We start from the raw sequence: 17,359 nt of genomic DNA, 5'->3' as shown, positions 1-17,359 counted from the left end.
TCTATTTTTCACACTATATAAACGGTTGGGTGGATGACTGTTTCTCTATTTTTTTTGTTAAAAGTTTCTAGCTGTATTTATAAGAGGACAAGATATAGGGAAAGACTGAAAACTTTTCACAGAGGTGACATCTGGCATACATGTGTGTACAAGTGTGCAATGGTAGAATGAGCAGACTGTGATTCTTAATGTAACATTTTTTCCCTCACAGCACCACTAGAAAGAGATTTACTGAAATTGTATGTGAACAGGTACAGTGAGACTGAGTCTCTACCATTCAGAAAGACTATAAGAAACACAGAGAAGGATTGCTTTTTTCCTTTTACTTTTTTGTTTTGTTTTGTTTTTTTTTTTAGCAAGAATACCTCTTACCACTGTAGGATAGAATGTAAAATTTTTGAAATCTTTGAGAATCTACAATCTGCTGAAAGGCCTGGCTTCTTGTGGAATGATTTACACATTATGCAGTCTACAAAGTATTCTGCTGTTTAGGCCTGCTGTAACTTTAAAGGAAAAAAAAAAGTACAGTGCAATTAAAACAGAGTAAAACCCTGTAACAGGGTAACCCTGAGTAACAGACAGGTTAAGTGCTGTCTAATGTAGAACTTTTCGTGTATCATTAATAGGCATCAGGATTATCTACTGTAAGTGCTCTCACAAGCTGTTACTAAGGATATCTTATATGAATGTCAGTGGTGTTTTTTCCAGATTTACACTGATTTATTTCATTTCAGAATATTTTCTGATCCCAAAAACTGATGTTTTTGCCTTAGGGACACTCTTTTCATTAAATATGAAATGATAAAGCTTGTGATTCTTAGGAAGGGCAAAAGGGAGAATGTCAACAGAAATTCACTGAGCTTCAGGAAGATAAATTTCAATAAAGCCAGAAATAGTAGATAAGCTCTGACATGAAGACAAACCAGAGAGGAAAAGCAAGTTAAGGAAAATGTTTTAGGAAGATAATACCAGTAGGTCCAAACTGCCCTGGCAGTCAAGCTGTTCAGTCAAGCCTAAGAGCAAAGACTATACCAAGCTTATTTTGTTCACAGTGCAGCACTCCAGTAGCTTATTGTATTTCAAACTCCATCTCTGATGCCTTTCTTAATAACTTGTTTTGTATCATCAATATGCCTCCAGCATTTGTGTATGCCATGTATTGTCTTCACGTAGCTTTAAATGCTATGTGTGAGTATTTTTTCCCTGGTGGTCCTGACTGACTATTTTTTTTCTCCTATTATTAGGCCTATAGAGAAAATCAGGCTTGACCTATTAGCCAATGCTTAGGTAATTAGCTTAATCAGGCAGTGCACACTGTGATTTGCATCATTTAGCTGTAAATGATTTGTTGCATATGAAACAGAAATTTTCTCGTACCTTGTTACCAATTACATTGTGTGGGACACAGGTTGATAAGGGCTGTGTTTTGACCTCCCCTGTGTGGATCTCAGCTGCATTTGTCTTAAACAAAATGTGTCATTCTAGTTTGATCAATCTGCCCTCCTTCTGTAGTCCCTTGGATGGAGGAGAGGCAGTCAACTTCACTTGTTGACTTTGCAATATCTCATCAAAAAGCCAGAGAAACCTGCCAAGAAGCAGTTCTGGTAGTGAATGAAAACCTGGCTGGAAAACCATTCCCACAGAGCAGTTACCAGTGGTTCTTTGAAGGGAGAAAAACATTTGAGCAGGATTCCTCAAAGGTCTGTCTTAGGGTAGAAATTATCTGGTATTTTTGTTAAACCACTTGGATGAAAAAGAATGTGCTGACAAATTTGAAAATGACATAAGACTTCTGACAAAGGCAGTGGGAGGACAGGATTAGAAATCAAAGGGATTTTGACAATTTGGAGAAAAAAGTGGAAAAACTAGGCTACAGTTCAATAGAGATAGAATTCTAAGCTGCAGTAATCAAGTACACAAAGACAGGCTGGGGAGTGTTGACTAGATAGCAGATCTTTACTGTAAAGCCCAGATATTTTCCTAGTTCACAAATCAGTGATATTTTCAAATAGAGTTAAATACCTTTCAGAATTGAATAAAGGAGGTACATAAAAGGATTCTTTCTTTCTGCTTCACACACCATCTGCTTTATCTAAATTTTGTCCAAATAAAAAGATGCAGTTCAAGAAGGCTCTTCAGGAGAAAGATTAGAAAATGGGAAACAATGTAAATAAACATAATCATATTTACAAATTATGACCAATGAGAAAAGATGGAAAGCACTGATGTTATTTAAACTAGAAAAGCAAAATAAGCAGAACATAACAGTCTACAGAAGCTTCAAAACATGCTGCTAAAAGAAAGGCACTAATCTGTTCCCTGACCACTGGAGGTGTGACAAATGGTAACATTGTTTAGGACTGACACTTTAAATTAAAAAGGTGTTATTCCTGTTACACACAAATTATGTGGTTAAATTGTGCAGCCTCCATCCTTAGAGAGGCCTTTAAAACCAGACAGAGCCAGTCATTCTGTGTCTGCTTAAATGCCTTCTCATTCACGGTGTTTTGTGGTTTTTTTGGTGGAGTTTTTTGGTTGATTTTGTGATTTTTAGGTATTTTTGTTCACTGTAATTGTTTTTTTGTTGGTTTTTTGTTTGTTTGTTTGTTTTATTCCAGCCTTAAGAACTTTCTCTTTGAATTGGGTAAAGAATCATGGATCACAAATTCATCTTGTATAACTGTGGCTCAAGTAGAGTAATATAATTTCTCTCATCTAGATCTACATTGGTATTTTTTTAACAAAAGGCAGAAAGTAGGGCTAACAATGCTCTCTGCATTTTATTTTTCACTTCAGTGCTAACTACATATGTAATTGATTCATTGATTAATAATCTCTAAAAGAGATGTGGTTGAGAGAAATGAGAGGAGTAGGGCTGATCTTGCCTTTGGGATGGCACATTGTTGAGATGACCTCTCAACTGCCTTTTTAGTCCTGTTTTTCATAAACAGTGTGAGAATGTCAACTTTTTCAAACACGGAAATATTGGATGCAAATTTTTTAGTAATGTGTTATATTTTAAAGAGTTGCTTATAATTTCTGAAAATCAGGGAATAACTTAGTGACTGTTTTGACTTAATGGGGGAGTAGTATTTGTCTCTTGTATTAGTTTGATTGTCATCCCATAGCGGGGCAAATTTGGACTACCTGGAGAAAAAAAGTTGAAAGTCATGGTGCTGCAGGATTACCATGAAGTTTGAGGCAAAATAATTTCCTACCTCAGGTCCCACCTGTAGTCTGTACAGCAGCCCTTGTCTCAGGAAGGATGCTGTGAGCATGACAATGTAAAATATGATTTGATCTATTAATGTGTGGCATTAATGAGGATGACTTTTTAAGACAAGTTAATAACTTTCATCTCCCTTGTGAGCCTTTGCCATCCTGTCTCCCAGAGATAACTGATCTCATTCCTAATGTATGGCCTGTGAAGCAAATACCAATGATGAACTCATATATCAACTATCACATATTTTTATTTCAATGAAAGAAAAAAACCCCAAAAACCAAACAAGCATATATTTTCTATGCTTAGGTCAGGAATCTTTACATGAGCGACTTTCTTTTTCTTTACAATTTATTTTTAATAAACTGAGTCCAAATGTTTTGTGGACTGATGTCTTTTGTGTGTCTCTGAAGAGCTTTGCTTGCTTCACAGGTAGTTCGCTTAAGTACATTCTGTCTTCATGGGTATTGAAAATCATTTTGTATATTTATTTATCTAGCAGTAACTTCTCAAATGCTCTGTGTGACATGTTTAGTGTTTGCATGGTCTCCTCACCTTTCTATTGTGGATAAATGTCATTGTTTGGGAGCTGAAGGTTCACAGACCTGATCCTTGCAGAATTCATGAAAAAGTATCACATTCCCTAATTCAAATTGTCCAGAAATTAAACATATGTAATAAAAAACTAGTTGTCGGGGTTCCTTCTATAGTCTCTGGAGAGACACATCTGCCAAATGTATCACCCAAAGATGAATGTCTAGGTTAGATGGAAGTAAAAAAGGAGTTTCAGTGAAGAGCTCCTCACTACAGAGAAGGTCTAAGTGACTCTTAGAGCACACACTTAGTTCTTAGGTGAGCTGAGAGAGTTCTCAGTAATTTTAAGCTCATTTGGGTTGCTGGTGACAGAAATTGCCCACTGCTGCTATTGCCCACTGACATACTTTGCTTTTCATATCTCTGCAAAATCTGAGCCTGGCCTTTGCAATTGCCAGAGATTATCACTGCCCACTGTTTCCCCTGTGAAATTCTCAGAAAGGAATTGGCTAGCAGGAGGAAGATGTGCAAAGTGGGGCTTTCTGCTGTCACTGAGAGTTTAAGGCTGGGGGAAGGGAAGCAGCAACAGGTATCAGATATTTTTGGTATCAGGAGTGAGTCTGGTTATGCAAGGACATTTCAGTTCATTGCCTTTGCTTACTCAGAAGGACCACTCTGGTTTGTGGCTCATGTTCTGGCACAGACCACAACCTCCTCTATTTCAGGCATAGCCCCAGGCTGCTGTCTTTATTTCAAGAGATGTAACTAAAGGCAAAATTTAGCCCACTGACCGTGTAGTAAACAAAGTTTTAAATGAGATAAGACACCTTTAGAAATTGTTAGTTGAAGTATTATCAAAAATAATATTTTCTTGGCTCTATAAATGTTCCAACAGGCTTCTTGGGGTGGCTCAGCTTTGATATCAAGGAAGCATCGCAGACTTCTTCATGGTATCCACAGGTAAGTCAATTGAATTTATTTACTAGGGATTGAGGTGGAAGTTATGTGGCCTGTTGGCTTCCATAAGTGCTGCATTTTTAAAAATAGTTGGAGAGATTTCTGAACCTGTGGTGGGTGTGGGTGTATGGGAAATCTGATTTATCTGCTTGGATTGTGTTTGGTCTTTTTTGATTTTCAAGTACCCATGATTATAGATGCAATTTTCACCTCCCTTTCTCCATTTATGATTTTTGCAGAGCTGATTCTGTTGCCTGGAATCCCCATAAAATGCTGTTGGCAGGAATCCAGTGCTGTGCTCTTCTGGTGAAAGATAATTCTGTAAGCCCTCCTGACCTTTTTTTATTTTTCTTTTCCTTTTTGCCTTTTTATTTTTGTATTCTAATATGCTGTCATTGCTGTCATATGAAAGTGGAAATAATTAGGAAACAGCTGAAAGTCAGTTTTACTATACTGCAGTACAAAGGCTGAATTATATTATTTTGAATTTCACCACTTAATTAATAAAGGGTGAATAAAAGAGAAGGGTAAAAACAATCCAAATCACTGTACTCACAAGTGGTCAAATTTGGCAGCTGGTGCCCTTGCTAGTTAACTTCTGCACATAATTTGCATTCAGAATGGAGTATTTTGTCACCTGGGCCTGGCACACTCAGCCACTGAGCTCATCAAAGCCCTCAGAATAGCTGCCATCCATCGGGACTGCAGCAGTGCTGTGTCTGCTTAAGGCAGGCAGAGCTCATCCGCACCTTCCCTTGCACGGGAGAGGGGTGGGAGTCAGAGCACATCCAGGTAAAGGTGCTGAGCCTTCTGCCCACACTCTACCGGTTCTTCCTCATCAGCAGGGTGATTTAGACTTCCCAAAAGCCATGACTAATTTAGAGGTCCAGTAGGAAAACAGCAGAGCTCTGATCTCAAGATGACTCTGCAACGTAGCAAAAATCCCGTCTTGCGTCTTTGTGGCATTCTTTTATCTCAAAAAAACCCCCAAACAAACAGTAAGAGGTTCATTATTTCAACCTTCCTTTAAAAATCAGACCTGGTAAAATTTATGCCAACTGCCCATCGTTATGAGTAAGTTTTACCTTATACTCCATAGGTTATAACAGACTGAATCTCACGATGATATTGAGCCCCTAAGATTTGCATTGCTATTTTGTGGCAGTGGTTTGTAAATTGGTTTTATAAATCTCTGTCAAAACAACTGATATTTTCTATTCAGCTGCTGAGGTTACCTATCCATGTAATTTGTTATGAACTCCTTTGGTAAGAGCTGATGAGGACCAAAGAGTGTACTTGCTAATCAGCACTCTCTTGGAGCTGATTGCTCTAGGTCAGGGGTGAGACCTGGCAGGACAGCAAGAAGAAGTGTGCCACCTCACTTCCTTACATTAGAGCCTGTGATATTGAAGAGGATTATATTTCAGTGTTACCATCCATCACTTTATTCTGAGCTGAAAAACAAACAGAATAATGTTATTGACTAAGATTAATGCAGTGTCTTAATTGCAAGCTTGGGAAGATTTCAATGCTGTATTTTTAACTAATTAGGCCTAGTACATAGATATTGCCCCAGGTAATGATTAGGCTACTTAGACTGAATTGTGAAAATTTCTCAGGAAGAAAAAGGAAATAAATGTAGAGGATTGAACTGTTCTAGCTACTCTAGCCTTTCAAGTCACTTTATGAACACTGTTCCAACCTCAGGGTTGTGGCAGCCTTTTTGTGGTTCCCTTCTGTGCAATGTAAGGTCTGGTAGAGTGATCCCATTCCCCTTTTAAACCACAGCTCGGCAATATTGTGTTAGAAATACTTGTAAATTTGAGTCTTAGGTCTTTGAGGGGTGAAAACAGAAGTACTATGGATTGCAGCATCAGATCCTGTTGTACAGTGAGACATGTCCTGGAATGCAGAAGATTTGTCTGCATTGGGAAGAAAGGTTGTTTTACTCTGTCTGCTTCCTGGGAAATCGGCTCTTACTCATTCTGTGTATGTGCCAGTGAAGTCTTTATATGCAAACAGACACACATACAGATTTGAGTACTTTCTTAGTAACTAGCTGGAATATAAATCCCTAAGAAAAAAAGATCAAATGCATATTTGAGACACTTTGACAGAGAAGTGTTGCTTCACTTTGATCCTCTCCATACCAGAAGAGGCAGCTGAATCCAGTTTCCCATTAAAAATGCTATTTTTGCAACCGTAAGAGAAGGGAAAATTACATGTATCAGTTTCTCTCTTGGGAGCTTGTTCCACTCCTTCTGAAGCAGATAAATACCTATGGCTAAGATGAAGCACATGTTTATATGTGAACATAATTCCTTCACACTGTGGTTTGGATGCATCGGTGGGAACTGGATGCTGAGATGTGAGCTGGAAGACTCTGGCACACGCTGCTCTGTGAGTGAATGTTCAAGGAACCTAAGGTAGATTCTGAAGTTCTGAATTCTCCAAGAAATCAAAGCAGCAAAATGTCAATTATGAATGTTAAGTCCCATTTATGGATTACCCTATCTCCCTTTGAAAGACTGATTCAGGAAGTTTTGTTGGCCCATCTTCCCATTTGCATTGAAGTCCATTTGGAAATTTTGAATACTTCAGAATTAGGCTTAGTTGATTATAAGTGAGCAAATTAATCCCCTTCAGTTTTTCTTCTTCTCCTTCATACTTTCTGTATGAAAGTTAATCTTTAGAAGATGTCATCACATTTCAGTTGTTCTGGTAACACTGTAATTTCCCGTTAACATAGGTAATAGTGGCTTTTTTTTGGTTTGGGTTTTTCTTTTGCCATATTTCTTCAATGGGGTTTAGCAGAGTTATTATATTTAAGACCCTGCAACTGACTTGTTAGAATGAAACATTGTAATTAAATATTTTCCTGTACAGATTTAAAAAAAAACCTGATAAAAAAAGATTAACTGCAGTGAAATGCTGATAAAAGAGTATTTTCCAGCCTTAGTGAAACAAAATTGGAATATTTCCAAGGAAGGTAGACATAGAAAAGAGATGTAAGTGTTTGGCTTGATTAGAAGAGAAAAGCAATTTCACCAAAGGGAAAGAAAGATTGGCTAATCCTTTGTAAAAGCTCAGATCAATGGCTGTAGTTCTTCAGTGCTTAAAGTACTCAAGAAGTGCTCATCAATTCCTTTTTCACTGCCATGCCCTGAGTAACTTTCATCACTTCTCCAAGATAGTCAGAAAACACTGGTATTGCTGAATCATGAATTGCAGTGACTGTTTAGACGCAAACCTAGATGGATCAATAATCTCAAAACATTGGTGAACCCAGTTTTGGTCTTATATGTTCTCAAAATGCTAAGAATTAGTGTTGGGTTGTACATACTCCCTTAAAAACCACAGAGTTACTCCAGTTTGTCCTTGCTGTCATCCATATCTGTGTGAATATCATCTACATATTAACAGAGAACTGTTTATCACCACTGCCAAAGTTCTGTGACTCATGAGAGTGAAGCACTGGTTTAGGTAATTCAGAATCAGTTCTAGGTAATAAGCAGAATTTTTACTTATTAGTTAAGAATAACGTCTCAATGTAGCTAATGAAATCTCAGTGCAGTTTATAATTGATTAAGGTGATGATGGCAGCCATCCAAATGTAATCTCTTCCTCATCATTAGCGGTATAGAGATATCTACCTCCCTGATTCCCCTCCAGAGCAGCTGCAGGAAATGTTCTGTTCTCATCGCCTTTGCTTGGGTTTAATATAACTGAGAGCTCCTTCTCACCTCTCAAAACACGTTGCTGTAGTGTCCTTTAACACTACATTGCTTTTGACAATTTTCAAGTATGCTATTCAAAAGATTGTCCTTATTGCCTCAGAAAAGGCAAATCAGGGAGAGGCTTGTCTTGGGGAAAAAGATATTTTATTAATGAAATTGAAATTCACTTTTAACTAGCAATGGAAATGGAAAGAGATCAGAAGACTTGCTGTAGGTAAGTCTCTTCAATGAGAAAAATATATTGAATTATGAAACTGGAGCTCTTGCTTTCAGTATCAATATTTTTTCATCAATTTTCTATTAATTAGAACACACAAAAGCTCTTCATAGACTTCATCAAAATCAAAAACTCTTTGAAACTTCATAGTGAACTGGGGCCTCTATGAAAATAGTATTTCCATTTCCTAAACTTTAAGAGACTGACAATAAGGGTAGAACTTGTGTTAAAAAGGCCAGAAAGATAAAAGATGCTGAAGAAAGAAACTCCAAGTTGTCCAATGGGGCAGTTCTAATGAAACTTTTGCAATTCTTCTGAGCAGATGAAGCAGCTCAGTTACAGTGTGGAAAACTGTTGGGACTGAGAACCCTGAGTTAGAAAGCATATTTAAAGCATATTTCTGTCCTTTATTTTTCCTTCTACTTTTCTGTTGTTTGACTTGGAAAATTGAGGTGACTTTTTTGTCTTCTGTTCTCTTTCTTATCCCTTCTCTTTCTCCTCCACCTTTCTTTTTGATATTTCTCTCTTTCTCACAAAGGATAATTTTCATTTCTTTTCCTCTCTGCTCTAGTGACATGCAGGAGGATGTCACTGTACTTGCCTCCGGAGATTGATAGTATCAGTATCTTCAGCAGGATTTCTTCAGCATTTTGCATTCTTAGTAGGATAAGCAGGTGGAAAAGGATCATAAAACCACATGTATTGTCAGCTTCAGATGCTCCAGAAGATGAAGACAGTACCTGCCTTTTGTTTTTTGAATTTTATAATGAGCTACATTACCAACAATGCAAGCTGACTCAGGGCCGTCAAAATATTTGTTGCATTTTCCTTCTAGAGGAATTTTTAAAGCTATGTAATTCTGCAAATGTCCTATGATCTTCTCAGCCTTTTGTAATATTGCCAACTTGTGATAAACAATGGTTACTATTTATCAGATGACAGGCATGAAGGGAACTAGTATTCTGTGACATCCTCTATTGTGCAGCTGCATTGCATTCTGATAAGGCAGAAGATAGTGCCTCATTGATCAACCCTGTTGTACACACACTGCAGATACATCATTCAACATTTTAAGTCAGTAAGAGACAAAGCAATTAGCTTAAATTTGTGGATGTTGCTGCTTTTTTGCTTGGTTTTTTTTTTTCTTTTTTTAAACACTATGTCTAGTAAACTTGTTATTCTCCTGGAAGTAAAGGTATGAAGGTCTAAATGAATGAAGCTCAGTGTCTTGACAGAATGACTCCTGTTTCTTGTTGTGCAGCTGCTAGCCGGAGGGAAAAAAAAGCTGCAAAAAACCTTCAAAAATATGGATGCCTCAGTGCTTGGCTATTCTGTCATTTCTAATGTCATCTTCTTGCCTTTCTTTATTTGAGAAAATTGCAAGGTAGGTGTTAGAATCCTATATGCTGCAAAACACTGCATCCATCATTGGCTTTCCAGCTGTGGCTACCCTGTGCTGCAGCTGCACATTATCACTCTGCAAAGGGAGAGCAGACACCCAACCCTTTTTTCCCCCAAGCTGTCATAAAAACTGCCTTTTCACCAGGCTGAACATGCTGCTCCTGTGACTTAAGAGTTCAGACCAAATTTACTGTACTTTTATCAAATATTACAGTGGGATTGTCAAACCCTCACAGAAGTTGTGGAGAAACCTTGGTGGTGTTCTCCTTTAGTGCTCTATTGATAGGTGTGTAGGTGGAGTTTTTTATTTGCTTTGCTTTTTTGGAGGGAATTAGAAAGTCTAGGAGAGAGGCAGAGTTATTCTGTGTATGCCAGTTCATTAATTTTTTTTTGTCTTGACCTTTTTACTCCATTTTATTGCCAGTCCCAAAGTCAGAAGTAGCATATTGGAATGTAGAACAAGAATTGTACCTCTGTTGTGGGAATATGACACTTTGATCAAGAGTAATATCAGACACTGTGCCATTTTAAAATCAGAATTGCAGCAGATGCAAAGAAAAGGGTAAAATGAGAAATGCTTTTTTTGTTTGCTCAAATTGAAGAGTGAGATTGAGTTGGAAGATGAGTTGTGCTCTTCTTAGCACTGACAGATCCAGGTTTTCTGTCTCCTGGGGCCCTCACAGGGCCACCCTCATCTCTGTTCTTGTCACCTGCTTTCTGCCAGCCCTTCTCTCTACTTCATAGTTCTACAGAGTATATTTTGGTATATCATTCTTCAACCAACAGCCAGTTCTATTTTTCTTCTCTTCCTCTGCACCTTTAAATCTGTAGCAGCCTCTGTGCTTTCTGTTTCTCAGCCTTGTTCTCTGCTAGAACCTGCCACATCACTCATTAATCTTTGTCTGTTTTGTGCTGCTCATCTCTGCCCAGGTTCTCCCTCAGAAGCTGTAGGCTGGAGATTCCTGAATAAAAATAATTTTATTTAGAAACCATGATTAGCATATATGAAAGCATATTTTCTTAAGTTTATTTTCATATATTACATTTATCTGAAATGTGAAAGAGAAAAAAAAATGGGTTGTACTAATCTCCTTGTGTTTTTTCTGTTCAAACAGCCAGCCTGTGCTAAATCCACAGTGACTATTTGGCAGTAAGGGCTAAACATTTATTTATTTGGGCTAAAATCTTCCCTACCTGCAACTAACCAAAGCAGGAATGGATTGAGCCATTTGTGGACATGTAGGAAGTTCCATTTGTGAACATGTAGGAAGTTCCTCAGGGGTTGTTCTTGAACATGGTGCTTATAAAGCCAAGACTGTGGGTGCAGTTCCTTTATGAGCCATTCACTTGGATTGGACTCAGTGATCCTTGTGGATTCCTTCCAACTTTAAATACTCTGCAATTCTGTGATCTAAAGACTGGTGCAGGTGTTTCCTTGTTCTGTCTCTTTCACATCCATATATGTTTTAGGGCAACTGTTTCTGTGGTACCCACTCCCATGATTTCTTGAGATCTGAGTCAAAATTCCTCTTCAACCTGCTGCTCTATATCACTACTCTTTCATGACATTATGAAGAAAATATTTATTTATATTTATAAATAAATATTGGTTGTCAGTGTGAATTCACTGACTTTAGGCTCATCCAGGCTTCTTAAACCACATCATTAGCTTTGGATGTTATCCTGCATATCCAGATCTGTTTGATAAGAATTTGATACAGACAAGAAAAGAAAGGCTTTGGTGAGGAGGTTTGAAAATGCTCATCACCAAAGGAAGTCTCTATCGTGTTTCTTCACAGGGCCTCCTGAAGAAGTGCTACTCTGCTGAGGCTGCCTACCTGTTCCAGCAGGACAAGTTCTACGATGTCAGCTATGACACTGGGGACAAGTCCATTCAGTGCAGCAGGCGTCCGGACGCATTCAAATTCTGGCTGATGTGGAAAGCACTGGGAACTACAGGCCTTGAGGAGAGAGTGAACAGGGCACTGGCTTTGGCAAGGTATCCCCTCTCAGTTTTGAGTATGTCTAGTCTGTTTGATTGGCTGAAGTGTTGGCACTGCTCATGCTCCATATCCTGGAACAGACCCCATTGTTATATTTTGCCTCTATCCTTTTGTTTGTGTATAATTGGTGGAAGTAATAACAATAATAATTAGTGTTATTACATTTGATACAATGTTTAATAGTAGTTATTGCTTTAGCAATAAGCATAAATGTTGGCAAACATAGAAGTCAAAATTAGGCTATTGGTCTGTATTGGGGAACATTTATTTTACCTGAATTACACACACAGGACAGACTTACTAAAACACTTTATTCTAGTTCAGCTGTGTCTTCTGGTGTTGGTGTAAAAGAAGTTCTGTGTGCCAGAATCCAAGCTTTGTCAGGCAAGGACCAAAGTTTCCTGCTCACGTCATTCCTTCTGAAAGAGGAAATGCAAAAAACTGATCAAGGAAAACTCATATGAGGACACTGTGTTAATATTAGGGTGTATGTAAGCAATGTATGTATCAGGATGTATGCAAACAATATTGTTCTGACATACTGAGTGGTTTTTCTCAAGTTTGCTGAAGTTCTTAATGCTTACAGTATTACATTTATAGTATTACATTTCTGTTAGGGACTGAAACAGCTTTTTCTTGTGATCTTCCCCACACCTGTCCTGTTCAGTTTCATTAAGTTTTTGGTCTTGCAGAACTGAGTTTCACAAGTGGATTCAGCAAAATTCTTGGTAGAAGGTGTTTATAAAGTGATGGTGATGTCCTTGTTTCTGGGAAGAGACTCCCATGTACAGGTGGTTTTCTCTTCTCTTAGCATAAATAATTTTGAAATAATGGCCCACTAAAAAAAGTTCACTTTAAGTAAAATATTTGTTCAGAATTTATACAAAACAAAGCACAATGAAAACTACACCAAGCTAGCTACACACTGCTTTAAGTCAAATAATTGGTATTGACATTTTACTTTTTATATGAAATAACAAGTAGAAAAGTATTGAATGTTTACCTCAATCAAAATTCAAGGAATAGTCTGACTCTAATGAAGTTACCTAAAGAGAAAATAAAAATATAAAAATGCCCCTGACCTAAACCCAGAGTGGATTTGAAAGGAATAAAAAGAAAGAACCAAAACCAGTGGAACAAAAAAAAATTGTGACTTTATTTCTTTAAAGCCACTCAGGTTTTTGGCTGGTTATATCTTTTTTAATATGTTCTGGTTAAATTGCACCTTGTTTTTGTTGCAAAGCATTGTTCTGTTCTTTGTCTGTTCAGAGTAAGTAATTCTTTCCACTATCAGTAGGAGAATTCAGCCTTATCAGGGTCACTGGCCAGGGTCATTTGACTGACTGTGTAGTGATTAATGACCTTTCTGGGATCGATATTTCTGTTCAACATTAGGATTCAGATGGTAACTCTTGTAAGGAGTGACTGGCTTGTCTCTTCTGGGTTTTGGTTTGTTTTTCTATAAGGAAGAAATTTAATTTTTAGACATTATCTGATGAAATAGATTCTTCACAGTGGTGGGATTGCCGTCTTGAATTTGTATGGACATGGGCACCGTACCAGATTTACCAACTACTTGCCGTGCAGCTGTGCAGCCTTTCTCCTCATTTGTTACATTAGATGTTACTTCAGTTGCAAGGGTAGTATTTCAGTGTTCCTGAACAAAGACCTGGATTAATTCTGGAATTAGTCCACTGACTTTAGGCTTTAAGGGCAACATTGCTTTTTTCTTTTTTTTTTTTTTTTTGCTTGTTGCCAAGCAGAGCTGCAAAGGTTTTAGACTAATTGCAAGCATGTATTTCTGCATCAAACTTTGCCTATTGGCTATTCCAGTAGTATCTTCTTGTTCTGGAGATGAATCATGCTTTCAGGGTGTTAAATATCCCAGGAACATTGTGATGCTGTCCCTTTGGAAAGGCTTGGTTTTTAAATATGTAGAGTAGAGCATCCCACTGATTGCTTCAGAATTTTTTTGTGTATTTTCTTCCCCCAATTATCTTTGATGTAGGGATGTTGCTTTATAAAGCAACCCTAAAAAGAAAAGAGACATAAACTGCTTTTACAATACAGCTATAGTTACTACATAAACAACTCTGCATCTTATGCTTCATCTTCTTTGGAATTTTTCTGCCTGTTTCCTCTTCTGACACCCACTGTTAGCAGACATATGTCTACTTCCATGGCAGATCTCCACCCCTCATTTTCTGCAAGTCTTAATCACAGCAAATGACATTTCTCTGTGTACTTTGGTCTTCACTAAGACTCAAGCCCCTCTAACATACTACAATTGTGACATGATAATAAAACTTCACTGTCAACTGTGGAGAGATGCACAAAGTAAATTGCTCCACTGCCATCAAATGATCCTGGCAAGATAAATCATGGGCAATGGATTTTCTAACAGCTGCCTTCTTAGGTTATTGGCAGTGTAGTTAAGAACATGATTAACAGTGCTGTGAACCTGACTGACACCAAGTAGCCTATGTCAGATTTTATACCTAGGTGATATAAAATAAAGGCACTTGAGGTAAGAGGGAAAGATATTAGCATTGCAAAATTGTTCTAACAATTCAAGACCTAAAAAAAAAAAGAAAAAGGAAAGTGATTATGGATAGGTTTGGCTTTCATAATTTATTAAAAGAAAAAAGTTAATTGAAGGCCACTGCCATATGAATAGCCTGCTGATATTGTTGAAATTGGTTTTATGGCACAGACAAGCATCTTGTAATAAACAGGACAAGCAAGAAGCAGCAAGCTTGTTTGACATAAGATACAGATAATCATGTCTCTCAGCCTAAGCAGCAGTGTGGACATTAACAGCCAGATAACAAAACCAGTGCACACAGGAGGATCTGAGCAGTGATGGCAGAAACAACCAGAACCGTGACTTATTCCAGAGAGAGGAAAGCCCTCCCCAGTGCACACACAACTCCTGAGCTGTGTGCCACAGGCTCTGGCCCTGCACTGCAGCAGTGCTGTGCTGGGGTGTGTGCTGGGAGGCAATGAGTCACAGCACAGCTCTTGGTAATGATAAACAGCGTGACAACTCCCCAGGCGCTGTTTGGAAAAGCGTGTGCCATCCAGGGTATTGCTTATTGCTCGCCCAGCCAGCCTGTTTCTGCAGCATGTCTGCTGAGGAGGGGCAGTGCAGAGTCAGCTGTGCTAGGGGTGTCCCTGCTGGCAGCAAATTTCAGGTGTATGGGTAAGACTAAGGGAGGTTATTCTCACAATATTTCTCACCAAAAAGAGTTACTGGTGTGACGACCAGTAATGCAGCTTCAGACAGGAAAATGCCAAATAGTGAATGCAAGAGAACAACAGATTTGTGCACAATTAGTAGTTTAACTGTGTCAGTTAAACTAACATTTATTAATGTTAGACACCAATATCTTCATATAAAAGATTAAATTTTGTTGGAATGGAAAAGCAGTGTGAAGTTGCAGTGAATTTGTTGAAATTTCTGTTTGTGAGGCTTTGAGGGGGGGAGAAGAAAAGAGAATTCCCATCTGCATCCCCTTTGCTTTGGAATTCCTGTGTGATATGTGCCATGCAAAGCTGTGGTCATGTTTTAAAAAATTTCTGTAAATTGGAGCAGTTTGTATCCAAAATTTTGATTCAAACCCACCTCTCCATTGAAGGCTTCTGTGTTTTTCACACGTGGCAGGTGAGAAAGAAATTCCCATTTTAATACCCTGTTAGCATAGGAGGTCCAGGGATTGTTGTACATAAGCAGTGGCACACTGAATGGAAAGTTGCATTGTTGTACCATGTGGAATGTGGCAGTACTGGGAAAATTGCTGAGCTTGAAGTATGTTCAAATTTTTAAATTCTGGGCTGAGCTAAGAGATTCTGGTGATAGTAGAATGCAAGAGGTGTCAGAGTGACAATGAAATAACATGGCAGCCCAGCACTGGCACTTGTGAACAAGGGATGGGGGTATTAATTTGCAGTGGGAAAGTTCACAACCTGATGCAAATAGGATCAATTTCTGCCATGTGGCTCTGCTGAAAATCTGTGCCTGAGGACAGAATTTGGCTTCTCCTTAGTGCTCCTTGGCTGGCTGTAGCCTTCTTTTGTTTCCAGGAACTAATAGCTATTGCATTTTCACAGCAGGTAGAAATGAGGTTTGACTCTGTTGTTTTCTAAGTGTGGAAAAAAAAAGCCAACACAAAAAGGAATGCTTGTTTAAGACCCTGTGGTTTTTTTTGCTGTTTCTGTGTGTATTGTTCTATGCTTTAAATCCCTAATTTTTTAATTACAGGTATCTAGTAGAGGAAATTAAAAAAAGAGAGGGATTCCAGCTTCTTTTAGAGGTAAGTAAAATGAGAACTGAACTGTTGTTATTGTTAGGGAGCCTCAGTTGTTTGATTTTGTTCTTTTTAGTCAATTATCAACTTGTATTTAAAGTATCTAATCTAGTCAGTTTATGTATTGGAGGTCCACAGATATGATTGAACACACATAACATGGGCTGTGCTCCCTACCATCATTCTAACTAATTTCTTATCTTCTGGTCCTGTATTGCCTCAGGGGACATAGAGAGCACTTTTCTGTGAGAGTGAAGAGGCTGGCTGTAAAAAAAGCAATGCTTGCCAGACCTACAAATAAGACTGTGTGCTGGATGGAAAAATAGTTTGATCCTATTTTCATTGTTAAAGTCCATGTTTTTTCCCCTAGTTCTACTTTGACTCCCATCTTCCTAAGAGCTACCCAAAAGTTGTGTGTTTCACTTGTTTTACTAAACCTGTCAGCTTATTTCCTGTGGAGGGTGGGAGTAGGAAATAGGGCTTGAGTACTGCTTTTCCACCTGTCCTCAGCTCTTTGGTTAATGAGGCTGATATTGGGGGATGTTGCAAAGACCTGTCATTTTAATGAAAAGCTTTTTGCATCGTTGGAGGTGTGCTTGTATGAAAGACAGGCAGGTGTGTGGGGTCAGGAGGAAGAGACCACATGGAGCAGGATGGGAGATGAAGTGCCACCATGAGCATTCCAGGTTAGGTTAGACAAATACAGAACGTGAAAAATATTTTATACTATTCATACAATATAAACTTGTCTCTTTAACTTTGAAAACTGCTGATCAGTTGAAGAATTTTAGGTCAGCAGCACAGGATGGGGTCAGTAAAGTGGCAAGTGTGTTAAAAGGTGTCTATTTCTTGTTATTGTGGACCTTAGCAGAAAGCCCAGATCTGCTGTAGATGTGAAAACTCTTGGTAAGAGCAGTGGCTGCTGTGTAGTTCCTGCAGGAATGGAAAACCTGGCTTTAAAGTGGGTTTGAAAGGAGTGT

General features: G+C 38.3%; 1 protein-coding gene across 2 annotated transcripts in view; it reads left to right on the top strand.

Annotated features, from left to right (window-relative positions):
* GADL1 (glutamate decarboxylase like 1) overlaps positions 1-17,359 on the top strand; it is a 117,236-nt gene that overhangs the window by 65,137 nt on the left and 34,740 nt on the right. For both annotated transcript variants that reach the window (XM_054273411.1, XM_054273410.1), the window contains 4 exons: positions 4,653-4,717; positions 4,954-5,035; positions 11,869-12,068; positions 16,334-16,385. In XM_054273411.1, coding sequence (XP_054129386.1) covers positions 4,653-4,717; positions 4,954-5,035; positions 11,869-12,068; positions 16,334-16,385 — 399 coding nt within the window. The remainder of the gene's footprint in view (positions 1-4,652; positions 4,718-4,953; positions 5,036-11,868; positions 12,069-16,333; positions 16,386-17,359) is intronic.

Source organism: Melozone crissalis, unplaced genomic scaffold (genome assembly GCF_028551555.1).
Source record: "Melozone crissalis strain CALT ecotype California unplaced genomic scaffold, PUWL_Pcris_2 ptg000016l_1, whole genome shotgun sequence".
NCBI lineage: Eukaryota > Metazoa > Chordata > Aves > Passeriformes > Passerellidae > Melozone > Melozone crissalis.
The sequence above is the reverse complement of the archived record's forward strand: the minus strand, read 5'-3'. Positions and strand labels throughout refer to the sequence as shown.